At 42.8% G+C, this 27,875-nt stretch overlaps 2 protein-coding genes across 2 annotated transcripts in view; both read right to left on the reverse strand.

Annotated features, from left to right (window-relative positions):
• LOC119899155 (RNA binding protein fox-1 homolog 2-like) overlaps window positions 1-15,157 on the reverse strand; it is a 39,522-nt gene extending 24,365 nt beyond the window's left edge. Inside the window, 2 exon segments of the mRNA XM_038713602.1 lie at window positions 7,512-7,562; window positions 13,986-15,157. Coding sequence (XP_038569530.1) covers window positions 7,512-7,562; window positions 13,986-14,237 — 303 coding nt within the window. The 5' untranslated portion in view covers window positions 14,238-15,157.
• Window positions 15,158-16,669: 1,512 nt separating this feature from the next.
• On the reverse strand, window positions 16,670-26,990 carry LOC119899157. Its single transcript, XM_038713603.1, has 19 exons — window positions 26,449-26,990; window positions 26,090-26,248; window positions 25,442-25,560; window positions 25,177-25,360; window positions 24,392-24,504; window positions 23,542-24,307; window positions 22,605-22,729; window positions 21,091-21,349; window positions 20,686-20,813; window positions 20,482-20,575; window positions 20,240-20,362; window positions 19,793-19,965; window positions 19,561-19,658; window positions 18,956-19,083; window positions 18,550-18,730; window positions 18,255-18,399; window positions 17,052-17,128; window positions 16,802-16,845; window positions 16,670-16,714 (listed from the first exon to the last, which is right to left on the reverse strand). Exons 1-17 carry the CDS (start codon window positions 26,882-26,884, stop codon window positions 17,054-17,056), a joined length of 3,306 nt encoding a protein of 1,101 aa, XP_038569531.1. The 5' UTR covers window positions 26,885-26,990; the 3' UTR covers window positions 16,670-16,714; window positions 16,802-16,845; window positions 17,052-17,053.
• Between the last annotated feature and the right edge of the window lie 885 nt (window positions 26,991-27,875).

Below are 27,875 nucleotides of genomic sequence, written 5' to 3' on the forward strand. Positions count from 1 at the left end.
TATATATATATACACATACATACATATACACACACACACACATACATACATACATACATACACACACACACACACACACAGTCTGTACCACTGATAATATTATATCCCTATTCAATTTATAACATCCTCCCTCATTGTTGTTGCTCACGCACACAAACAGACTACAGCCTAGCGGGAGAATGGACAACCCCGGCTGTTGCTGCTCCTTCTGCCAGACCAAAATAGAAGCGGGAATACGAGCCAAAAACAACCTTGTATTTGTGTTCGACGATTGGCCTTTTCAGAGGAGATCCATTTGAGCTGCATCTCAACAGCTCTCTCTACCTTACACAGCCCGGTATCTACAAAAACAGTGTGTGCCTACTTGCTGCCTCCCCCCCAAACTGTCAAGTTATGGGGCTTTTGCTGAATGCGAGTGGCCTTTGTGCTTCGCATCAGGATAAAAGCAGCTACTGAATGAATGCACATAGATAGGAGGATAAGAGGAGGAACACAAAGATAATGAGGGAGGGCATTCTTGGTCAATTTGAAGAGAAGTGCTGCCCTGTAGACAGACAAACTGTAAGCTACGCATTTGTGCCAGCACTCAGGTTTGTGTATGTTTTGATTGTGTACATGTCGTGTGCATGCCAGCATGCGTGTGTGTTTGTGCATCCGCTCCCCTGGCGTTAAGGCGTTAGGCATTAAGGGTTGTGTAAGTGTATGCGTTGGCCAGGCAAAGCCAGTGACTCAGAGCGGTAGCTGTAGCTGGCTTACTTTCGGGTCAGTTAGCAGCAGCAAGTGTGTCTGAGGAGGCATGTTATAAAATGTGCCCGTCTGCAGCAGTCTCACTACAGTCCACAAGGGGAGGGGAGGAGAGAGGAGGAGGATGAGAGAGGAGAGGAGAGGAGAGAGGAGAGGAGAGGAGAGTGGCAAAGAGCTAACTAGGGCAACACTGAGTTATTTCACATGAATAATGACATTTCAGTATCTTTCTTTCTCGGGCCTCCAGCCATTAGTCTATAGCCTTTTTCAACAAACTTGACGATGGAAAATGTGATTCATGCTGTTAGCAGTGGCTCACATTTTGGCTCAATAATAGCATTAACTGGGAAAGTTGCATTTGGCTCAGATCTTGGCTCTCGACTCCGTGCTGATGTTATCCAAGCTGCAAACAGCTGGAGAAACGTTTACGACGTGTCTGTGGCATACCGATGAGCCAGGAGACACCCTCTTGTTAAATTATTCCATCCCAACCCCTCCTCCTCCTCCTCCTCCTGCATCACTCTTCCTCTCCCCCCTCCTTGCTCTTCTTCTCTGCTCCTCTTGCTGCTGTTCTCCCTTTCCTCCCACTCTCTCTGCAGTGTGGCTCTTTACGCTTCATAAAATCCAGACGGGACCCTTGCATACGTCCCACCCCCATGCATGTCAATCAAGTCCTTTTGCTTCATAGCAACAGGATATCAGCGATACATGGGCTCCTCCTCTCACACTCTTCTCCATCTCCTTATAGGGTAACATGTCTGCTTGTCAAACAAACTCCTCCCAATACACGCCCCCATCCTTTTTCCTATTTGGGTGTCACAAATGATTCCCTTTCCTCACATTCCATTTGTGGAAGACTCCCCCTTCAACATACATGTGGGATCCACACACGATCACCGACTTTGCCTGTCATCTCTCCACTAGCTGTGTCAACGGTACGTTCGGCTCCACTGCAGCGTTTTATGAAAAGTAAACACTCCAAAACAGAAAGACGATGACATTATTTGTCCACATTAATTCCCCTTTTAAAAACACACACGCTACCCCGGACAAACACACGCGCAGGTGAACACACAACCTCGCAGAAAGATGTGTATTTACCCAGTATGGTCACGCCTCTTTCAATACATTAGGTATGACCATGAAACGAGTTTGTCTTGTTTAGAGAGCTCAGGTAGAGCTCTGTAATAATACAGCACTCGTCTGGTTGTCCAGTGTAAAAATGTACACAAGCCAGCCGTAGGACAGTGTTGTCACTGTCAACTGCACCATCCAAAGAGTCAGCGAGGGCAACCCCTATCCATTTCAAAGGCAGACTCTTTTCAAAAGCAACGCAGATGTTTCACAGTGAGTGATTTTAAGGCCATTAGAGATGCAAATAGCTGCTAAAAAGGCAAAACTGATATGGCAACCCGACATTTGGGCAACTTCATCAGGCTCTTTTTTTCCCCTATAGACACGTAATGCAAAAGGTGTCTATACCTCACATGGCTCCCTCGTCGACATTTTTCTTGAGCCTCAAACCATCTAACAATCTGTCCAAAATGACTCATGCAAGTTGCCACGGCAACACAGCTAATTGGGATCATTTAAACGACCATCATTGTTAACCCTACAAAAAAATCAATAACACGATTTGGGGAGGGTGGAGGGGGATGGAGGAGGGGTTTGAAACCTCTCGAAGTGTTTTCAGTTTATGCAAGCGTGGCAGTGTGCGTATAGTTGTTCAGCAAGTAGGAGTCTCTCCCTCGCCTTAAGGCACATGCTTAGGTGGGGCTTGAGAAATATTTCAGTCTTTTGCACCCAGTATGCTACTTCAACTCTCTCACAGCAAGGGGAAAAAGAACAGCATACTGTAACACTATAAAAGAGCTATTAAATGACCCCCGTCGTACGGCAACTCTGTACATTTAACAGACACACACGTAAATGCAAAGTCAGCTCTACAGAAATTGCGTCACTGAGCAAACTAGCTCCCTCCAGTTGAACTACAATATTGTCAAATCTCTGTGTTGCTTTCAGTCTGTTTTTAAATCCTCTAATTTGTCCCACCTCTGCATAATTTCAGCTTCATCATCCATGGGCTTCCCTGGTAACTGCCAGAGGGTGCCCCGTCACCTTAAAAATCAATGATTCTCTCTCTCTCTCTACCCATCCCCCCTCTTCCAGGGGCTCTTGGAGGAAAACATTGAGATAACAGCTGCCAGGGCCCCAGGGAGAGCAAGAGGAGAGAGAAAAGAGGTCAAACAGTAAAGAGAGCAGGAATCCAAGGTACAGCTGAAAGAAGCACACACGCGAGCAAATGTAGCAAGAAACACACAGAGCCTGACTCACACCAAATGAAATGATAAGAACGTTACACTTCATGCACCAACTTTGCAGCCCACTGTGTGCTTGAGCTTCTGTGTGTTTGTGAAATGTGTGACACAGAAATTACAGTGAGGAGGTGTTGTTAGCTGAATAGAAGAGATGCAGAAGGGAGAGGAGGGGGAGGAGAAAAGAAAGACTATGGAGAAGAAAAAAAAAAAGACAGAGACAACTGTTCCGGGGACACCTGTCCCTTTCGCTCACAGGCTTGAGCTATGTACAGAGACAGCTGCAGAGGCAATAAAGAAGAAAGACTTTTTCCACTTACCTCTCCTCCCCCTATCACTGTTTCCCCACTCGTTCGCCTCAGAAACGTCTAAAAAGACTTCACAGCAGAAACAGCCTACTAAAACTGCTACATCCAGCTGTACAGATGAACATGCTCTACAGTGTGTTCGCATAAGACTGTTCTGAGCATACATAATACATGGCAGAGCACAGTTTTCTGGCAATGGCAGCTCTTGATGTTCAGATTGCGTGCGCTTTTAGCTCTGGGCAGGAGAACAGATGCCACAACAACGGCGTACACTAATACATCATCGCTCGTATTTTTCACCAGAGCGAATCATAACAGTAGCGATACAATCTCCAGCCTGTATCTCGCTGTCATCTACGCCTACTACAGTAGTTTCAGTGTTTATATCACTTGCAGCAAACTGGCCGCCGAGTCCTAACGAGAGTACGAAATGCCACGACCGGACCACTCTAGTAAAAAGGGTCAAGAAGAGTCCTCATCTGCTCGTAGTTAATTAACATTTCATGCTCACTGACAGCGCTGCCCCGCTCTGATGCCGTTTCATGTACAGTGGAGCTCGAGCCATGGTGAAGAGATACAGCAGCCGCCGCGCAGCACAGGGGAGGATATGAAAAGATATCAAGATAAACACTCACCGACAACACGGAAGGATAGTACAGTCCCATCATCATATTCCGTGCAACAACTCCCAACTGTCGTCGCTCCTCTCTCTCCTTTCCTCTTCTCACACTGCCTCGCTCTCTCTCCGAGCCTGTGTCACCTCACCAGCTCAGTCTCTCTTGTCTGTCTCACAGATTCAAAATCTCCCTCTCTCTGCCCCCGCTCGCTCTTTCTGCCATGCCAATCCCCCCCACCCCTCCCCACTTCCTCCTCCTCTGCTGGCCTCTGTCCCTGTCACTCTCCCTCGCTTGCTTGCTTTCTTTCTTTTCTTTCCCCCCTCTCTCTCTCGCTCTCTCTCTCTGTCTGTCTCCCACTCACTCTTTTCTTTCCCTCTCCCACTCGCTCTTTCCTCCCTCTACTCCTAGCCTTCTGTTTTGCTGCTGTGCCCTTGCCTGCTCATCTCTTCTTCAGTCCTCCTCCTCTTCTCCTCTCTCACCCAGATAGCCTGACGCCTCCCTTCTCTGCCTCTATCACACCTGCAAACTTTCCCCTCCCCTCTGCTTCCCTCTCATGTCGCAGTACCTCCCCCCTCCTCTCACACTCTCTCTCCTTCTGTTCTCTTTCTCCATGTAGGTGAGTTAACTGGGGCTGCTGGCACCACTGGGAGAGGAAGCGAAGACTTTCCTTCTAGCCCCTTTCAGACATGCACCTTGTTACAGAAATGTGCTGCCAATTTTACATGTTTGTCTCATGTTTGTAACATTTTCATAACACTTCCAACGTAGCTCAAGTCTGAATACTGCCACATTCAAGTTGCACTAATCAACATTTTTTGTATTAGCAATTAGTCAAACAAATGCATGTAATTTGAAAGGCATTGCTTATAGTGACAACCCCACAGAAAATTATCACCCTACTATTTTAGCATCTTTCAGCTCATCGTTTTGGTTTTACAGCCCGCAGATTCACTCTTGTTAATGTTAGAATACAGCTGGGTTGTTGAGGTTGACGTGCTGTACATAGCTGCTATCGATAGCACCCTCCTTCTTCCCGCCGTACAGGCGCGGCGCCACGGTTACACGGTAATTATGTGGGAAACACTGTACTGTGCATTTACAGATGTTTCTGGTGGTTTCCCTTAAAGCTAATAAGCCTGTTTCTTCCATGCTGGCATTTCACTGACATGCTGCAACGTAACACCGCCCCCTGGTGATTAGATCAGCAATCGGTGATCTCAAGTAGCCATGATGAGAAGATGTGAAAATGGAGACAATTGCCCAACCCCTAGCTGTTTTTAGTGATAAAACTCTAAAAGAACACCGTGCCCCACGTGCTCTGCACCAAAACACAAAGAGACAAAATGAACAACTATCTGGTGAACATAATGAAGCATTTAGCCACTGAAGAGCCAGATATTTTTCTCAGACTCATTAGGTGACACGTTTATCGACCACTGCAGACCAGAAAACATGAGCAGTATCAGAAATGCAACAGACTTACTCTCTCTCTAGCCTTTCAAAGCCAAGCAAATGGTGAGCTGAGAAGATCCATCACATCACCTTTTTTTTTAACAATATCTTCTAACATAGTAATACTGAACATGCACACAATTTGTCTTAAGCACGACATCCAATCCATACATGCATTGTTTCCTGTGACTCCCTTGTGAGTGGGAGAGCAATTTAAATCTTGCACGGCAAAGGCGGACTCCAGTAACAATTAAAACCGCTATAACTACATTACTACAAGAGAGCCAATTATAGAATGTAAATAATTAACACTAAAATAACAGCTATAATGGATTTTGATATAAGGTTTAAATATGCACAGAGTGTAAACAAGCCTTTTAAAATGTTCTTATTTTTGTTATTTATGCACAGAAAAGTTTCAGTTGTCATATCTGTATACAAAATTATGTTTTCATTCATTTCCTTCCCGTGCAGTCTGAGGCAAAAGAGGAAAAAAAACACAAGAAAACCTTGATGGCATCAGTCTACTTCAACTTTCAATAATGTTAACTGGATTCAGTATGAATATCCAGCCATATGCTTTTTATAAATGCGAGCAGATAGGAATAAATTAGAGCCATATCATATTTTATTTACTATGCATGATGCTGTTGGACACAAAAATACAAAAATCTTCATCAGCAGAATCTTAGTTTCTATCTAAAAATGCTGAAATAGATGAAAAACATTTATTAGTGGGAAAAGCGTTGAGGAAAAAGGGGACAACTGGCCTTCATGCTCACGATGGTCTTTATCTAGGCTTCGACGGTAAAAAAATTTCTTTTCCATTATTTTCCAGCAGTGCCAACGCTACCTCTCACTTTCCAGGTGACAAATATCACATGTGCCCTGTGGCTTTTTCCGTATACATCCTGTCATATTTGAATATGAAATTTACGGGATGAAAACAATTACTTTAACAGATGGATAAAGCCAGGAAAGTTCCATATGGCCATATGCCATGTGTCTGAAAAGACCCAGTCTCTGTCTTCACACATCAGGCTTCTGCTGCTCTCGAGGCTCTTCCTTTCAGAAGCCTTTGATCATATCATTCTCACACTGCTGTTGACAGTTTAGCACCTCAGTGTTGTGGGAGCCTTCGCTGTCCAGCATTGTTTTCTTCCTATCTGCCCCCCCCCCCGCCGGTCAGAGGCGAGTACACACTTCCGAATCCCTGAAGTAGCCCTCGACTGACGACTTCTTCTCTCATCGCACAAGAGATTGCTCACAAAAGGTAACACTTAAGCCTTTATGATTATTCCTCAAACATTATTATTATTATATCATTAAGAAGGAAACTGTTCAAAGCTGTATCATCTTAAAGTGAAATGAAAACTGGCAAATTGGCTTCCAGACTCCCGCAATATCCGCTAAACAGTACAACAGCCAACTAAGGGGGGAAAAAAAGCTCTCATACTGAAGCAATTAAGAGCGTACAAGTGAAGGCTTAAGGCAGATAAAAGTACAGATAAGCAGCCAGAGGTTGTTGGGCATCACAGGCGTCGAGGGTTGAGAGGATTATGGGCAGTGCATGAGAGGATGAGTGGATGAACCGAGGATGATCTAAGGATTAACCACATAAACTGAACTGTCTAATAACACAATCAGCAGGCTAATACAAACAAGAGTAAACAGATTGTGTAGCTTTGCACACAATCACACCACATACAATACAGTTGGTTGATTTCATACGGGGTGTGTAGTGTTTGTTTGAGGACATGTTTAACAGTGCTAAAAGAAATAATAAATCAGATTTCAAAGCTCAAAGATTATTAATAATGTTGCTGATTCCTGAGCATAGAAAGAAAATTAGCGGGAGGGTAAGACTGGAAGAGTGAAGGGTGTGGAGGCACGTCTTCTTCAACACGACTGATAAATTATAATCTACACCCCCACCTTGTGGTTCAGAGAGCTTCACTGAGCCATATTAATGCTCTGATGTATCCACATAGAAAACAAATATTAGAAGAAAGGATGGTGGAATATTATAAAACATGGATTTTTTCTTCATGTTTGCGATGAAATCATATCCTTACCTGACTATGAGACGGGTAGCCATGGTAACCAAGGGTCAAAGGGTCATTGTTCTGAAAGAGAAGAGAGCAGATTTTTAGGCACATGGTCAGTAATTTGCAAAACAAGACAAACACTCAAGAAATGCAGTTTCATTTATTCACTCAGTCTTTTTCTTGTGATCTCTCATTATTTGACTTTACAGATTTGCAGCGTTACTGTTAATCAAATTAACTCCGCCGGTGACACACTCCTGCTATCTCCCCCAGAGTTTTCCACCCAGCGGATCTTTTGTCTGTGTGATAACGGGGGCGAGTGAGATCATGCGAGCAGGAGATGAAAGACGGCCAGAAAGACTGTCACCGCGGCTCTTAAATCATAAATAGGTCAGGAGTGTCAGTGAGCACAAAGCCCATTCGTGTGAAATGGCATCATGAGCCCTGATGCAATCTCCCACACATTCCTCTCAAAGTTTTTGCTGTGCAAAGCAAAGAAGGATACATCAAACATCTGGTGAGTAATTACAGTTAAACAAAACGCGTTAAAAAGAAAACTCATTTTGATTTTGGGGCCAAATATTAAACAGAAATCACACCCCTACTCCCTAAAATAGTTTGTAACTCACTTTATTTGTGCTCATAACACCGTGTTCTAGCTTTTATGCTAATGTATTCCATTAAAAAAGGGAAATTTTCACAGCAATTACAACGCGCTTTGAAGGGGGAATACAGATTTGCCTGTCTCTGGCTTCATATCACTAGATTAGAGAACAACTCAGCTCCTCCCTCCTCTTCTGTCCTTCCCCCCCTGATCTTCCTTTCATCTGGAACCAATGTCCCTCATCTGCTCTGTCCCCACGGGGAACACTTTGCTCTGTGCGCTTCACAGCTTGAGTTCGCCTGATTAGTACTGTAGCCATCCAACTCTGGACCTCATAGAGCCTTTTCACTGAAACTAAAGCACAACGTTTCTAAATGCAGGAGAAAGGGGGGGGGGGGGGGGGAGTCTTTGCTATCAAAAAATGCAGTTTGTGTGAGTCTATCTCAGAGCCAAAAATGTACTTAGTGAACTGGCTTTGGGAGGTAGAAGCTCTAAATAATGAATCACCTCTCAGAGGCTTGAATAACATGAATAAAGTATAAACCTTATTTTATAGCAAGGCCAAAGTCTAAACTCACTGAAGGTAGGAACTAGAGGAGGATCAAAACAAAACCAAAAAAAGAGGAGACAAAAAAAGATTTACGGGGCGGTACGTTGTGTCAAAGTGTGTGTGTGTGTAGGGGGGTGTTGTTAAAACACACACACACATCTGGAATTCATATTGCGAGAGGCTGAGGGAGGAACCAGAGCTGAAAATACAAAGGAAAATGGACAGCAAAGAAGTAGAAAAAAGGAAAAGAGATGGAGGGAGCAAAGACAATGACTCATACATGAGCGGAGTCATGTGCTTAATTTCCTTAAGGAACTGGGAGGAATGAGAGAGGGAGGGCTGCATGGAGGCTGTGTATCAGTCTCACTCTCAATACACACACACACACACACAGTACATGAGAAACAAACGATTTTGTACTTAACGTAGCGATAGTTAATCACGGTTGGACCTTTTGTTTTTGGTGACAAACAAAGTACTCTTGTCTGGGAAAGGCGATGGTGGTGGTTTTCGGGGGTGGGGAGGCTAAAACAAGAGAAGAGGCTGCAGGGGAAGACCGGGTGAGCAATCAGGAGAAAGTAACAAAATGACTTGTCAAGTCAACAGATGGTGAGGAGGGGTGAGGGGAGCCGAGCTTGGGGGGTGGGGGGGCAGGACTGGCCTTGAAATAATGAAATCAGAAAAACAAGCGAGGAATGAGAAACTCCAAGATTCTCCTTCACGCCATCTTTTCCCAAGGTGACAGTAATCCCTTTTACACAGGAACCCTGCTTCTCCTCTACAAAAACTACAGGTAGTGGTAGAGTCTGTGTGTGTGTGTGTGTGTGTGTGTGTGTGAGATTGTTTTGTGTGTAATATCTAATTTGGTCACAAGACTCGTGTCTATTCCTATCGTGCCTTGGGACTGCTGCTCTTCTGAGGAGGAGTACAAGAGGAACTACATTTCACTGCTCTGAGAGTCATCCTACCTAACTGCAAAGCAGTGCACTCCATACACTCAGGAGGATGTGAATCCATTTCATCCACCGAGCACTTACGTGCTAAACCTCCAAACAGTCGGCCAGATGATCTGAAGTTTATTTTCCCTCAATGTACTTCACATTCCTCTGACTTTCCACAGTAAACCTACACATGCTTTTTCAAGAGGCTGCAGTCCAAGTGGATTTTGGTGGTTTGACAGTTCTGGCATAATAATCATCATCATCATCTAGCAGTATCAGTTAGAAAATCACATGCAACATAATCAAACTGACGTCCACTGAACTGATCTGCATCTCAAGATAAAAAACAGTAATTTTTATCCCCCCAATTTATTTTGTGTCTGATTGGAGAAGATTAGAGTTTGCATGTAATTATTTACTGCACGACATAATGGCCCATCTTGATTACGCTACATCATTATTTCATTGCAACATCATTCCACAGTAACTGGAGCCTGATACTGGACTTCTGGGACCAATGTTGATGCCCATTTTTGGTAGAAAAAAAAATGGCTGCTGTTCAGTTTTGACATTTTAGCAGGGATTCATTAAAACTGATTGTGGAAGAACTGTTTATCAAAGACGCAGTTATACAACCTTATTGGGCACAGGATGCCGAAAACACCTGGTCAAACTATGTAATAATGACCACATTTTAACATAATCTCCAGCACTGTACCAATTATGTGAATCATGTCTTCACGACTACTAATTATTATCAATCTGCAGATTATTTTCTTGAGTAATCAATTAATCATCTAGTATATGAAAATTGTGAATAACGTCCATCATAACTAACAAGATGATGATATTTTATTGTTGTCTGATAACGGCCCAAAACCCAAATATATTTGATTTACTAAAAATAGTAAATCACTTTGGAGAGGCTAGAAAAACCAAAACTCCACTATTTAAACATTTAATCAATTACCAACATAGTTTAAGATTGATGTGCTGAACTCAACTCATCATTTAAGTTTTAATGTTTAGTCATTTTTAAAATTACATGTACAATTTTTCAGCACATCTCTTACTATATATACACACAGTACAATGATAAATAAGCATAGCAGAGTAAATATATATCAATACACAGCATCAAAATCAACCCCAGAAAAACTGTAAGAGTAACAAATTACTTAACTGCAATTGATATGCGAGGATAACTAAATCTGCCCCAGAGCAGAGCACCATAAACACGCAGGCTTCACTCTGCTGGTCTCTCTCAAAAATAATTCAGTCAACATACTTCTGCCTGCAATTTATCACAGCAAAACAGGGTCCCAAAAACTAAATAAATATTCTCAGCTCGCAGCAAGAGTACATTTTTCTTGCTGACGTTTTCATTCTATTTCAGAGTCGGGGCTGAGATGAAAGTACAGAGGGGTGATCCACCTACATTAATGTCCGAGTCAAGTCATTTGTCCTCAGCGCTGTCACCCCAGGCAAGACCTTATTAGGTTTAGAGAGAGCCCTGGTTCCTACGCAGAGTGACAACAAAACATGGGCTGCTCGGCAGCATGCCGGATGGATATTGAAGCCGACAACCTCCTCTCAACATTTCCCAAAATCTGGGCTGGAGATGTGGGGCGCTGTTATGAATCCCCTGTCATCCTGAGAAATGTGGGACTTCCCCAGCGCAGCACTGGAATGCAAAATAGACTGAAAATGTGTTTTTATTTTATTTTTTTTATTGGGAGCACTCTAGTTGGTGGTCTGTTCAGCAAATAACTTAATATTCATTTAAAATCCATACTATTGGATGACAGTGTCAGCACCAGGAAGTCAGCAGCTAATTTCTATGAGCAGCAGTGAACATTTGAACTTATACTGTTAGATTCACCCCCGTTAGCCGAGCATTCAGTCATGTACTGCGTGCTGCACTGGTTTATATATGCATTGCTGCTCTCTTAAAACTTTGCATATTTGACTTGACAGACACTTTGACTTGTCATTTCCACCCCCGAATCGTGGTGACATCATACCCTAATGGAGAAAAACAGCAGAGGTGATGGCCAAATGGGAAAGATCCCATTATTGGGCTGCAGTGGTGCAAATGCATTGCTCTTTATCACAACCAAATCCTATAGCATTGGCTTCAGTCACAGGTCAGAGTTCAACTTCTGCCGTGATGCCGACAACTGTTTTTTTTTCTTCTTCTTTTAAATCAAGGATAGAGGCACGGAGACACAGTGCGTTATGAGAGCCAGGATGCTTTGCTATAATATTTTCCATCCTTTACCCTACTCTGAAGATTAGCTTTACAGAAGTGCTTGTGTGCAGTTTTATAGACGTTTCTTTGAAAGCCAAGTGCTCCTATTAAAAAAAAAGTAGGAAAATTGAACGTTACTCAACCCAATTTGCTTCTAGAATATTAACTGTGTCAGCGGGTTCGGGGAATAAAAATACAGCACAGTGTTTTATATACACACACTGGGATTCGAAGGTTGAGTTGGTGTTGTGTGTGAGGTGTAGAAAAATAGTGCATGTGGTGGAATTATCTTTTATAGGTTCTCAAATCTGAGCTTACACATTGACACACAGTATTTGGTTTTTGGAGCGATGGAATACAAATTTAGGGCTGCAACTAACCCCTATCCTCATTGTTGATTCAACTGCCAAAATATTTTGTTGATCAGTCATTAAGCTATAAAATGTCCATCACAGTTTCCAAGGTGACACCTTCAAATGTCTTATTTTGTCCACAACCCAAAGATATTCAAGACACAGTCATTTAAAAACATAGAAAAACAGGAAATTATATAGGAGGCTGGAAACAGCTATTTTGTCATTGGCATTTTTGAGTTAAAAATGACAAATTGCAATTTATGAAAATAAATGCAATAATTATTTTTACGCCGACCGAAAAAATGATTAATCGCAGCTCTAAACAAATTACTACATTATAATCTTCTTTTTGGTCATACTAATGTGTGCATATGTACATGTGTGTTGTATAAATCCTCTGCCTTATATACAGATCTCAGGATCAGTGTGGTTATAATGCCCCCTCCAGTATGAGATGTGATCCCATTAGCTGGAAACAAAGCCTCTTTATGGCCAGTGATAGGGAAAATCTGTTCCTGCAGAGGGAGGGAGGGGGGCATCTCTTCCACTCTCATTTCCGGACTGTCCAGCCAGCTCACGTTCAATACATTTTAGGGGCTGCAGCTATTGATCTGCGCTCCCCCCACCACATACACAAAAACACTTTTCCACTCACATCTGTTTTAAGTGCATTACATTCCAAAGCCTGTCTATCAGCACTCGTGGGCAGCGTGACGATGTAAAGCCAGCCATTTAGTTTTCCAAACAGGCCACTTCACCTCCATTACTGCCGCTGAGAAATAGCTTTCTGCCTTCCAATGGAGTGTTGTACCCTACATAATACACTATAATGATGTCCAGGGCATCCTCCTGCCCTCATGTGATGCTCTATTAAGAAACATTTTACCATTTTTGGTTCACCGAGGGGCAAAAAACCCCCAGCAAATTGATTTGACTGACACTGATAGAAAAAGAGGTTAAGAGGGTCTTTCACATTTGCTGATCCAAGCACAGGATGAGGGGCCAAACACTGCAGCCTTGATGTTGAAAAAAATCAGGAGTCTGAGGATCAAGGTAATTAGATTGATTAGGTTTGGCCTGATTGCACCCCTCCCAATAAAACTTGAGGTCTTTGTTTACCTCATATACCCTTCTCCTGTCTGCCCCTTCCCCTGCACCGATCACACAAACTGACATCAATTTGCATTCTAAACAAATGTTGTCCGCACCATTATTCCACAAGGCTGAGTTTTTTTTTTTTTTTTGCATAATAAAGGTCAAGTTTGTTTACATTCACCAGGGACTTTACAGATATTCATAAAACAGATGCTCTTTGGGGAGTTTTGAGCAGCAATGCACACCCGAGCCAACACAGTGGATTGACTTAATACAAATTGGACTACTTCAATTCCTCCTTAAACCTTAATTAAGCAAATATCAGAGCTATGAAACAGCTATAATGCTATACCATGGCCTCTAAAGAGTCCAGTGAACACCACAGATCCCCTCTTAAAACTGAATCAGCAACATACAGCTATTAACAGCTGTGAAAGGTGGTGGTATTTCCTGCAGTGATGGACTGGCAATGGAGTCTATGATGGGCCATTGGGGGCCCTTCTGCTGCAGCTATGACTGCCAACTGTATCTGCAACTGTGATTTAAGACAGTGAAGTGAGCAGATTACACCACACTGTAGTGAGTATTTGTAAAGATAAATGCACTTAAATAACGCCACCATGCATGTACACCAGGAGCTCATTGCACCACGCTTGGTCTCGTGCCTGCATAACTGTATTTGGACAAAAGAGCCCCCTCCTCACCTGACCAACCTCGCCGATCCCTCCCGTGCCGTCGATCCGGGGACGCTTGCATTCCGCCCCGGCAGAGTCCAACAGAGCCGCCGCCGTCTGTCCGTCGGGCTCCGGGTCTCCGCGCTTCATGCCCCGGACAACTGCAGGAGCGCCGCTCGCGTTGGGGTGCACCCCGGCCATGGTGTCCAGCTCTCTATCCCGGTCCATGAGACCCCGGGACACAGGCAGCATGATGGATGCAACGTCGGTCGACATTAACATTTAAAAATCTTCTTCTGTCCCCCGTTTTCAGCTAAACTGGGGGAAATAGACTTACCTACAACTGTGTGTAATGCTGCTTAGTAGCCTTTACTGTTTTTCTACCGGGCCTTTGTATGACGCCCCCTTAAGAGTTGATGTATCTGGAAATGTTTAAGAAATTTAATCTAAACACCGCGTTTTGTTTTTAAAAACAAACAGCAAATAAATAACAATTTTACCTTAATACAAAACACAGCCGCTCCAATTAAAAATGTCCCCCTGATATATAAGCACGTTTATCAGGTTAATTTCCAGCTATGTAGCCTCGTATTTATTTACTGCGGGGCTGCCTATGAGGCCTACGTTATTTCAGATCACAACAAGCCAATTAAACACCGATAAAAAACAATGCCCCTGAGCATATCCTACCGCCCAATTTCCATTGGCCTTTTTGATTTTCTTCTCTACAAGAACCACGCTTTAAAAGCACAACATCCTACCGCAACCTCAAGACGAAAAACCCCTCAACATGTCTTCCCTGTCGCCTTTTTTCCCCCCTCCTCCCTGACTATATTAGCCGCAGACTTCTACCACAGAGCAGAGGTTCACTGAAAGTCAATGCTCGTCAGGAGCTCTCGCTTCCCCCCATGTTAGTCCGCAAGTCTGCGTTAAAGGAAAAGACGGTTTCTCTCCCGCAAAGAACAACAACTACTGAGGGGCTGCGGTGTTTCCGTCTCCCTCTCGCCTATTATTTTTCTTTCCCTTCTCCGTTTTCCCGGTGTGATCTTGTAGCGTGTGCGTTACAGAAAGGAAATTGTCCACCCTCCCTCCTCCTACTCTCTTGGTGTAGTCATTCCCCTCCTCCTATCTTCCGCTCTCCGTTTGAACGCTGAAGCCAGGCAGCCATGCAGCCTGCAAACACGCAGTATGCCGCAGTGCTTCCATACATTTCACTGAGGGGAGGTGTGTGTAATGTAGAGGAGGGGGGTCTTATAGCCCAGAGAGACTTCCATGGTCTTTACAGTACGTCCCCAAACCTTTAAATCAGCTGCTCCTTTTTGCATCTGGTACACAATTGCAACATTTTGTTTTTCCTTCTCTTGCTGTTAAATGGTGGCCACGCGTTACATGGCAGAATAGGGTATCGTTCAGCTCTACAAGAGCTCATTCCTAACCCATTACAAAACCTATGCACAGGCCAAGGTCTTCACACAAGCCCAGCTGTGAGTCATGCAGCATGGAGTACTTTATGTTCCTCTGGCATTTTTATTGCTTGGATGACACCCAGTGGTCAAAGGCTACCATGAGAGGCAAACACTTCAAAAAGGTAATTTTCTGGAGCAAATTACACTACAAGCTAAAGCAGATTTAAAAATTCTCTCTTGCAGACTTGCAGGGCTCTATATGGTTTACCCCCAAGTCCCAGCCACACTAAAATGTACATGTTCTTTATGCTATCTCAATGCTGTTTTTTTTCTTTTTTTTTTTTTTTTTAAATTGTCATCCTCTCTTCTGCTGTTAAATAAAACTAAATTGCCATCCTAGAAAGTATTCAGTTGATTTCTACTTTGCCAGTTACCTCAAAAGGAATAGTGAACAATGTGAGGCACTTTCTGGCTGAGAGATGAGATCAATACCACTAACGTACTGTTAAATTATAACAGCCAGGAGACTTTTAGCTTAGCACAAAGGCTGGAAGGGGGGGGGCATGGTTTTGAACAAGTATCAAAATCCTCTTGACACCTCTAAAACTCACTAATTATCCAAAGTATCTTGTTTAATTCACACAAAAGAGGAAGTGTAAAAACATCAAGTTGTGGTTTTATGGAGGTTATGTTACCATTCCCACCACTGGCTGGGAGTAGTGACTTCCTGAAGTCTGCACTGATTGCCACCCTACAAATCACAACTTCACAAGAGGTAAGGCGTTAGTGAGCTTCAAAAAGGCACTTGTAGGCAGCTGTTTCCTCTGGATTCTAGTGTTTATGCTAAGCTAAGGCTGCTAGTTGTAGCCTCCAGGGGCTGATGTCTGAAGTTTATATTTTAAACCTGTAAAATGTGCAGACTCTTTGGTTGATGTGGTCTATAAATAAACTGAAGTTGAACTTCTGTCTACATGGCTGGATTATCAGTCAAAATGGGCAACTGTTCCAGGGTAACAAAAGCCCCAGGTTTGCTGTATGTGGCAAGTGTTGATTTCATTTAACAAAAAAAAAAGAAAACAAATTTTGTTCTCGTGTGTTGCATTTCGTTTCCCTTTCGTGGCACACACACACACACTTATTGCTGGTAACCGACTCTATTCCACATAAAGAAGCAACAAAACAAGCCAGTCTGAGTCTCAATCATGCTCAGTCCACAAGGGCCAAATGTTCATGTAAACAGTGCCTCCCACCTTTTGATGCTGCTGTAAAACCTAGTGGCTGCAAGCTTGGGAACAAAAACACACACTCTTAGCGTCCTTCAAGAGCTTTTATTAGTTGTTGAACAAGTGATGTCTGAGGAGGAGAAGAGGAGATACGGTCAGTATAGAAATATAACATTGGTGCATTTTTACATGACCCAAACATGGTAGTACTGCTTACCAGATCATAATCTCCACAAGCTTCAAGCATCTTCCATTTCGTAACTGAAAAACAGGAAATGGATCAGTCTTAATAATTAAAAACTCATTACTAAATCATTGTCCTGCTGCCGTTTGGAACGTCAGCCACTACTGGCTCTCAGGTTGTTTTCAGTGAGCAGCGTAGTAATTCATGCTGAGTTTTTCATGTGATCTTCCAGAGTTCATAAGCGTGTGGTGGGTGATCTGAGGACAGAGCGCTCATTTCTTACCGTCACTGGCCAAAGCATCCCTCGACACAAGGCCCATCATGTGGCGAGCAGATTTCAGTGGAACACATGAAGTAGATCTGAGAGGGAGGCAGAAGTAGAGCAGGATTTAATGTGGTGTCCAGTCTCTAGTGTGTGCTGTGTACTATGACAAATAGCTGCTGCCAATTGAGATGTGGCCAGAATTTTCAGTTTACATAATTGTCTCACATCTCCTTGTAATGAATGCTGACTGAATTTTCTATGGACTAGATGCCTATGCTAAATTAAGAAAAAAACAAAAAAGACAAAAAAACAACAACCCTGAATTGTCTGAGGACAGACATTTTACAAATGTACTTTTTACTGCCACTCTTAAGACTTCTTTTCCTTCAGGGCAAATCCCAATGCACTTTAGGTTAATATTTCTGTCCTTGCTACAAACAAAAAACTAATGCTTAAAACAACAGTGAGCCATTCAGGCAGATATGCTTATCTGTTAAAAAGTTAAATGAGAAGATTGATTCCACTCTTACATCTGTCCATTATATATAAAGCTACAGTTAACAGCTGATTAGCAAAGTTTAGCACAGAGACTGGAAATAAGGAAACTGCCGGTCTGGCTCTGTCTAATGCCCCATCCACACTACTGCATTTTCGAATTAAAACTGAGACCTTTTGCTACGTTTGCACCTCCCGTCCAGACTACAGTGAAAATGAAGAAGTTTGGAAACGCTGCCGACCCCGTTTTGCGTTTCAAAACTCCGGAGGGCATTTTAGTGAAGGCCAAAACAGAGGACTTTAGAAATGATGACGCAGCTGCTTACGCTTGGCTCTCTGATCAACTCTTCTAAATTTGAAATACCATATCCCCATAGAAAAGTTCAGTCTTCTAGTTCAGAGTCTGAACACTAAGAAGGAAATTGATATTCTGCAATATGAAAAGAACAATTAAAATCAATTGCGAACTATTAAATTCATCACCAACTGTTTTGATAATCAGTTAGAGTATTATTTTCCAAAAAAAGAAAAATCTTTGATTTGTGCGTGAATGTTTTCTGATTTCTTAACTCCTCTATGATGATAAACTAAATATCTTTGGGTTGTGGACAAAACGTTCAGGAACATCATCTTTGGCTTTGAGAAACAGTGATAAATTTTTATAATTTAATAATAATATATTCCCAACATTATTTATAGAACTCAAGCATATCTGCTTGTCCTTACCTCCTCATCCAGGTCCTTGAAATCACCATCAGGAAGGAACTGGAAGGTGCTGATGGTGAAGCGGCGGGTCTGAGCCTGGGGAGAGGGCGGTCTAGGATTTAACAGCACAGCCTGCTCCGGGGCTGGGTCCAAGGGGTTGGGACATCTAGGGAGTAACATTGAATTAGTCAGCCAATTAGATAACAGAACAATAGGTATCAAATATATACTTCCTGTCAATTTCCCCTGCTATCTCCTCAGTGAAAAACACTTTCAAAATGTGATATTCATGTGCAGTTAATCTGTTTTGATGTACCCGTTGTAAAGCAGCAGCCACACAGCCTTTCCAGAGCGGGGGTAGGCCACGCAGAAGTGTACCAGCAGCACCAAACTGGGATCCGGGGTGTTGAGCAGCCGCACTTCCAGGTAGAGGGGTTTCCCCAGCAGCATCTGCAGGGGCTGGTGATACTGAGGGTAGTAGCTGCTGTACTGGGCATCTGAAGTGAGAGATGTGTTGGAATAGGTTTTTTCTTGGACCACATTTCGCCCACTCAAAGCTAGGTAGGTGTTTGCCTACAGCATATGAGGACACGTTTGAAGTATTCACACTGTGCTAACACACTGGATATATTTAGATTTGTTAATAGATTATTATGAGTTTCCATCCATCTCGACTGGCATAAACTTGAGTCCAGAGACACATACGCAAAGTGTTTTAGTACCTTTGGCAATCCTGAGTTGGACTCCAAACACCCCCTGGGTTTGAACTGCAGGTCCCAGAGTGGGAGTTTTAACCAAGTAGCTCACACTCAGAACAGGGCTTGGCAGATACCTGCACTCCACTAACAACCTGAGAATGACACAGGAAATATGGTAATGGAAATCTATACAGTATGTTTCAGTTTATTTATTGGCATTTTGCCTTTATTTTACAGGTCAATGTGAAAATGGACAATAAATGTAGGCTCCCCCAGCTGGAATCAAACCGGGAACATTAAGATCACATAGTATACATCTTAGACGAATGGATACCCCATCTACTCTATAAACTACACCAAATGAATCATAATGTTGCTACAAAATTGCTGGATGTGTAAATAAGCATTTTTTTTAAATGGACACAATTTAATAGGTGATGTCATCAATATGTTCACAGCTACTGTTTCCGCTGCCCAAAACTCCCAGTTATTGCAGATTAACTTGAATGAACTAACAACAATCGATAAACTAATTAGTTAAATCAACCATTTATAATATTCAGTCAAAATGACAGTCCTCTCTGAACAGGTAAATTTCACTCTCATAATAAAAAGCAACATGCTCTGACCTGACAGGAGAATCCCTTGTTATGGTGCCATGGTTGAGGCTGATTGCCTGAACCTTGTTGATGACCTCCACCATGTAAATCACAGTTGTCCCCACCATCTGTCCGGACGGAATGGGACATGCAATGTAGTTTCTGCACACTAGTAACTACTAACTAGTCCAGGAACTGTGGTTGACACGTAGTTCTTTTTACCCAACTTTTCAATAATTAGTTTTTATTCATTAAAGCTCACCACTCTGCGTGTGCCACAGCTATCCATTGGTATCTTAAACAAGGCGTAGTCAGGAGTCACTCTCCAGGGTTTGCAGGTGGAGTTCCCGGCACTGACGAGCATGGCAGGGGAAAGAGAGGGATCCGTGAGGGAGGCAGGCACGGAGAAGACAAAGTGGCGATCAACAGTGCACTCTGGAGGACGACAGACACACATGCACTTATGTAAAAGGTCAAATGAACAAAAGGTCAGAAATCTCAGGAGGCAATTGATAATGAGACCCAAGGTATCTTATACCCTTTTCACATTCTGTGTCACTGCCAGCTTGAATCATTCTACACTGGCCCTGAACACGCCTCTTCACACATTCAGCAGCTGCAGCGCTTAAATTTCCGTACCCAAAACAGCTCAACTGTACTCAGCTAAGTGGCGTGAAAATGCCAGTGGGGGATACAAACTGCAGCTCACCATCCATGGGGTAATAGCAGGCAGGGGGGTGCTCACTGAAGCAGCAGCCCATGGAGAGGCATTGTGGCTGGGACACAGAGCCGGGTCCGCAGGGGAGACGCTGTTCGCGGGGAAGGTTGCACTCTGAGGGACAGCACGACAAATGTCAGCCGCACAGTTAAAATAACTTTGAATGGCCTGGAGAAAACACCCTTTGGCAAATTGAATAGCCTTTCAGAGGCATAAACATGAAATCCATCTACCTTGTACAGATGCTGGGATGGGAACTGGACAAGAAAACTGAGCCTCCTGTCTCCCATTTACTGTCATGTAGATCACAGTGATGTACATTTTACCCTTTTAGAGAGAAAAAAAAAAAAAATGTTGACACAGGAGTTAATGGTACAGCAAATGGTCAATTATACAAAAGGTCATGTGCTCAGTGTGAAATCTGAGTCAATACTTGCCTGTACAATCATGTGGCAGTGAGAGTGTAACTGGACCCGCAAATAGATTTTGCCAGCTTTGCCTTCTCTTACAGAATACCCACAGTACTTTGGGTGATCCGGGAGATTCATCTGGTTCCCTTTGATGTCTAAGAAAGTACATGCAGAAACATACAGTAAAGTTAAGTTTTATGTGGACTTTGAATGGCACAATAATAGCTCTCAGCATGGCAAAAGCACAACATTTAAGTGCTGCCTAGACAAAACAACAAGCGTACCCCCCCCCCCCCTATTTAACTGTACACCAGAATGGCAGCCCCCAGGAAACATGTTTAAATTCAATTCATGCAGAACTGATGGCAACCATGTGTACCTGAAGCATATTCATCAACATGCACAAGTGCGCGCACGCACGCACCCCCCCACCTTTAACAACAATTCCAGAGATGGGACCAGAGGGGAGCTCCACAGTCATCTGGTGGGAGGAGCAGAAGACCTCAGGTTTTGGGACAACAGAGGGGCTGATCTTGCCCTGCGTGGTGCTGGGTGGGGTAGTGGACGCTGATGGGATAACTGGTGCAGGAGTTTTAGGGATAGTTGAATACGGGCATTGCAGGTCTAGAGTTCTGTACTGTGCTATAGAAAGGTCCCAAAACCTCAGAGATAGGGAAATGGTCGTGGGAGTCTAAACAGACAGACAGAGAGATCAATAAAGTCAGTATGAACAACCACGCATGGTTTAAAGCTACTATGTTTGAAAATAGAGTCCACAAGTTGAGCTCTCAAATCTCACAAAAAATGAATTACCACCAGTTGGGTTGCACAGAGCATTTAAAAAAAACAAACAAACAAAAAAAAAACCACAAATCCACCCAGTACAGATGTATGCAGAGCAAATGCGGCATTCAGTCCATATGGGATTCATCGTAAAAATGAGCTGCTGACTGGAGAAAAAAATAATAAATGCTTTTCTGTGTTCATTACACAAGCAGTACTGGTGTCAAATCGCTGTAGTGACAACCAAAGTGGCACAAACCACAAACTACCAGCGTCAGGGTGCAAGATAATTTTGTACTTTGTGGTGTCACAGTATTGGACTGCGTTAAGGCAAATCTGATAGGCCCCTGAAGTGCCCCTGTTCGCTTCAGACCACTTCATTTGCTGAATTTTGTGTTAGCCTTTTCAAATACAATTCTGCCCCACTTTGCTGTCAGGTACGTTCTGTGGTTATTTACAAGCATAAAATGTTCCAAGGGGGAGGACCCCAGACCACCCGCATAATACCCAACCCACTGTGTAAAGTATGGTCCCTTTATGGCCCCTGATTTAGAAAAATAAATAATAATCCTAAATCTGCCCCCGACTATAAAACAGATTATCAGTAAATTAAAGGGTAACTTTGGTATTTTTCAACCTGGACCTACTCCCATGGTTTTGTGTCTGGGAGTAATTGGGACAACAGGTTTTGAAAACGGTCTAAACTCCCTTGACAAAAACAGTAATTTTACCTCTATGGTTTCCTGCTGCCTTGATCGGTTAGTTTGTGTTATTGGTGTTTTTAACCCTTTAAAAACACCAAAGTCACACAATAGCATATATAAACTAACCAACTGAGGCAGCAGTAGACCAAAAGACAAAACACTTACAACAATCTAAGACTATCGTGTCCAAGAAAGTCTTTGAAACTTTTAGCACTGTGAGAACATTTATGTTACTGTATATCCTGATTTAAAAGGCTCCCACGATGCCATTTCATGGGGACTTAAGATAAAAGATTTTTTAAATGAGTGTTCCAACAAGTTCATCCTGTCATCAGATAACTAAACCACATCAAAGAAAGAAAATCTTATAATTTCTTTAAAAACAGGGATTAAAGTAAAGCAATTATATAAAGATGACACATTTGCAGGAAGTGAGGAGGCATTATGGAGGATTCTTACCCGTGGCTGGCTGTGGCAGGCAGGCAGAGGAGAGTGAAGGATTACCATGGAGCCCTCAGCCATCTGTAGCATGTACCCACACAGTGGAGACACATTGGAGAGGAACAGCCATGTCTTCATTTGGTCTGATGTTTGAAACAATCACTGTTAGGAACATTGATGTGGTGTCTGTGCAAACTACCAAACTGTGCATACCAGTAACAATTTATTGTATAGAGATATGCACTTTTAGAGTGTAACACACACACACACACACACACACCTCTAGCATTTAGAGCTAAATGCTAACATGCTCACAGTGAGAATGCTGACATGCTAATGTCAAGCAGGTTTAATGTTTAACATGTTCACCAACTAATTTTAAAGCGTTAGCATGCTAACATTTGCCAAATAGCACAAAAAGTACAGACTGAAGGGAATGCCATGAGTTTTGGAGTATTGGACAAATTGAAATGTTGTCCTGATTGTGGCATTAGATAAAAGATCAGGAGATCAAAGTTATTACAATTCATTCTGAAGGGAACATGACTGTGTCATGGCAATCCATTCAATCAAAAATGAAAACTACAACTTTTACAACCTGGCACAAGAAGAGACGTCAGGAGATAACCATTAGGATAAATTACCTGAAAATCATGACAGGGCTGTACCAACGTTTGTGCCAGGTTATCAAATAGCTGTTGAGATATTTCAGTCTGGACCAAAAGATGTTGACCGACATACATACTTACATGGCCATAACTAGAGCCACACTGCTAGCAAGGCTAAAAATTATTTACATGGGGCCCTGAAGAGATTTTTTGTTGTTGTTAAAAAGTGATATTGAAATGAAAAAAAACACCAACACATTTTCCCTCACAACTGGCTCTCTTTGAAAATGTGAAAAGCCACACTTCTCACTAAGACAACAATCTCTTATGTTTACACAAACACTGACCTCTGACCTGGATGGAGCCTGGGTGAGCAAAAGGCAGGAAGACAACCATCCGCTCCATCAGACACTGGTGGTGGGGGATCTGTGGAGTGGGCCGAGTTGGGGTAGACGCTGTGGAATGTGTGGTGGTGGTAGTCTCTGGAGACTGGTGTACAGGGGGGTAAGGTGGAGGATAGTGTGGTGGATAGAAAGGGTGGTAATAGGGATAAGGGTAATAGCCACAAATCCTGTGACTGTAAGGGGGGGAGGTGGCTTGTGGAGCCACTGGTTTCTGAGGTTCCTGAGGAATAGTTTTAAAAGCAGCAGGTGTTTGGGTCACTGGTGCTGCAGTGGGTGCAGGATAGTGAGGTATCTGCAGATAATACTGAGGGTAATAGGGACTTTGTGGAGGTTTGGGTGGCTGAGTAGCTGGAGGAACAGTAGTGAGGAACTGCTGCTGAGGCTGGGGCCCAGGAGGACTGCCAGGAGTGGGTTGAGTGGGACGGGCAGGTTGTGGACCAGGAGGGTACACCTGGGGAAGCTGGGGGTGCTGGAATCCAGGATAAGGGTAATGGGGATATTCAGGAAGCTGAGCAATCTGCCCCTGAGTTGGAGGTTGAGGAGGGGGAGGAGGAGGGGCAGTGGGTGCAGGACTAACAGGGTCTGGAATTTGGGGAAACTGAGGGTCACTAGGAGCCGGAGGAAAGGGGAGGTTGGGAAACTGACGATTGACTGGACAGGAGAGGATGTATTCCTGATCATCTAATCGAAGATGGAGATTAATGCCATCCTGGGGGGGGGGGAAACCATCACAAATATTATTGGAGCAAGCAAGCAGCTTGCCATAATTATCCATTCAGGTTAAATAACTTACTCCTCTAGTGATACACAGAGCACTGTAGGGGACGATGAAGGTATGCTCCTCACGATGGGAGTGGATACGGAAAGCACACGCTTCAGATACAAATGTACCCCAATCTCCATTCACTGTAAAGCACATTTCAGTCAGTCTCATTCTGTTGATAAAGGTTCAGTTTCAAGGCTGCAGGAACCACTGAGGTATCTGTTCTTTACACTAGTCTGAGTGATTACATCATCTAAGGCTGCATATTTAAAATCTGACTAGTTTTAGGCTAACAATAATGAAAGGATCAGTTTCTCTCCACCAGAACCTTTATGCCTTTATACCAGAGTGGAGAGGGCTTTGAAACAGCATGTAGACCTTCATGAATAAATAACCAAAACAGTAACTATTTCACCTTTCCATAACTCCCTTGGTGGTGTCCAGGGAAGAACTGTATACAATACTAATTACAGGGAAGGAGTTTAGAGTTCAGTTAAAATTTGTTTGAATAAATAAAAAGTCAAATAATTATGTTTTATTTTAATGTGTTTTATTTAAATTTAACATTTGATTTTATCTGAGATTCTTCTGGAACTGAACCAATTATATAAAGCCTTGTCCACACTGCCAGGAACAAATTCTGGTGGATATACTGAATCCTTTATTCCTTTTGTTGGTCACATATTAATACACCCCTTCTAAAAAATAGTGTCAAGAAAGACTTCAATATGCCTGACATATAGACATTGATGAATGTAATCTAAAATCAATTTCTGAATCAACTCGGCATTAATCCTGCAAGGAAGCCAACATACTTGTGACTCCCAGCATTGGTAAATCCTGCTCCTGCCCATGTATCTGCACCACCATCCCGTAGGGGGAGCAGAAGACTGAGGGTGCAAAGGGGAAGAAAAGCCTGGCATGAGAGGACAGCTGCAATGGGCAGGTGAGCTTCAGTGGGCTGCCCCACCACAATAGGGGCAGCACATAACTGCCATTCTGACAAAAAGAAAAAACAAAAGGGGTGATGAACACAGGAATAACTACTGGGGGGGAATATATTGCAGGTGCTGCTGGTACCTCCTGTGTAACATAACATGCATCATAAGGCACCATCATCTCAAGTTCATTCCATGACCTTCTCACTGAGTAGCCACAGTACGGCGGTAACTTGAACGGGGAGATGGGAGAGGCTCCTTCTGTAAAGAATAAGTAATGTTAGTGCACAATTGGATGATGAATCTATCCACAGAAAATTAACCATTTTGATTATTTCATGGTTAAAGCATTTATCAAGCTTAAATACCAACCATCCACTGTTTGTAAAATGTGAGCTGATAGATAGTTTTAGACTGTTTGCAGTTTGAAACCTGTTTAAGACCTTTAATCTTGTGCTCAGGAAAATTGTGAGAGATTTCCACTACAAAGCCTAGAGCTTCATGTAAATTTTAAAATAACCTCCTGTATATAAAACATTTTGCTGCACCTGTAATCATGTTCTCTAGCATAACATAGCGTGCAAAACAGGCTTCTGCAAGTTAAACTTTTTCATGAGTTACATTCACTCTCCTGGCTATATTAAATAAAGGCCTCTAGTTTCTGCACTGTAACCATGCCCCCTGCACAAGAATGCAGATGTTCTCCCTTCCAATTTGCATATTCTATTTGAGAATGTTAAACTACATTCAAACAGCACTTGCGCCTCATAAGTTGTACCAAGCATCTTACTTCTGTCCACTAACAGGTGCTTGAATCCTTCTCCAGTGGCAGTGAAGGTCATGGCTTTATCATCACACTGCAATAAAGGCCTCATTGCCAGCCACTCAGAGAAATGTGGATTGGAGTCAAATAATGGGCCCAAGACCACCCCCTGGACTCCATCAAAACCTGAAGGATACAAAACAGCATGTAAATGAGAGAGACAGTCTTTATTACACGCACTTTGCCTACATTACCCACAATGATGGTTAATTTGTCAGACGTCATGTAGTTCCCTCTGGAGTCACAAGAAGGCTATAACTTACAATTTTTAGTTTTTACTAGTCACGTTACTCTACAATGACTGTGAACAGACTTTAACTGTTAACCTGTAAAATGTGATCGATATCCATCTTCAGAGTGTGAATCCGAGGCACGTGGTTGCCAGCTGACATTACCAGAAGTCCAAGACAAGTCTTCAACGTTAAGAAAGTCATTTTCATCAAGTGTCGGTCCAGTAAAATATGGGACTGGCGCTCCGAGAAAGGCCGCAGATTCAGGCCGAAGCTCCTTGACACCCGACTGCGTGGATTTACGCAGATCTGGGCCCTGAAGAACCCGTTCAACCAAGTGCCGATTCCCCTGCTGGGCGTCGTGGTCTTGGTTAAACCTTTCCCACCTGGTTGACATTTGGACTTGCTGAGCAGCAAAACCATCCTCCTCCCGCTGTCCTAAACTTACCGAGTGACAAAGTTGAAACGTGTAAAAATAAACGGTTACCTTAAATAAAAACAAAGGTAATTCTCTTCTCATTTTGCGAGACATCTCCGTGTTCTTGACGCTTTTTGCTTGCACGCGCACACAGACGCCTCACCTGAACAGGAGGGCGATCAATTAAGAGTCATCAAGAACGGGCCAATTAAAAATCTGAAGGTAAGGCTGGCGTTATTCAATCTTTCGATAATTAGAGTGACCCTACAGCCTACTCCTTTTTTCATCAATAATTATATCAATCTAAGCTTGTTAACTAATTTGCAGTAATCGCCTATGTTTGCACGTGCCTTTCAGGCTTAAGATAGTATTGTTTTTGAAAGATACCTTTCAGCTGCTGCCAATTTGTAAATGGTACTGTGCTTTATAGTCATCCGACCACTCAAAGCGCTTTTACACTACATCTTCTTCATCTGTAGGTGTTATTTATACTGGGCACCTGGGAACATGTCCCTATCACTTTTTGAAAGCAGACGTCAAAAAATATTCTGAAAAATAGCTTGCAAAAAGTATGTTAAATAACAAATGACAATGCTTTGAGATAGGTTAATTTGCACAATAAGAAAACATGCAATGCAATTTAAATAGAAGAAACAAACGTAAGCAACAAAAGTAGGCTAATTTAAGCTAAAAAAACATGCTACAGATTACTGCATTATATTCCGTTATATTTTTATATTTTGAATTTTTACCTGCCACCTGAATTTTGTGTTTCTTTTTATATAAATAAAGACATTTCCACTATAAAGTGGTGCAGAACATGTCTCCAGACTGCAGGAAATTGAGTGTTTAGTGCTCAAATTTATTAGAGGCAGAATCCCCAGACCCCCCTATCATATATATCAGCATTGAATATTTCTTTAAAATATTGTTAAAATATCTTCTTGTCTAGTTCTTGTGAATCCAATATTGTGCATCATCACGCTAAGTGTGTTGTCACCATACCCTGTATATAAAAAGGTTGTCACACCTCTAATATGAGCCCTTATGTCCCCACCACTTTTCAACACAAAGTGAAGCCCTCAAATTCAGCCATTCATACACT

The sequence above is a fragment of the Micropterus salmoides genome, unplaced genomic scaffold, assembly GCF_014851395.1.
Source record: "Micropterus salmoides isolate LMB-PRFRI ecotype aquatic unplaced genomic scaffold, ASM1485139v1 Ms_hic_scaffold_12, whole genome shotgun sequence".
Classification (NCBI taxonomy): domain Eukaryota; kingdom Metazoa; phylum Chordata; class Actinopteri; order Centrarchiformes; family Centrarchidae; genus Micropterus; species Micropterus salmoides.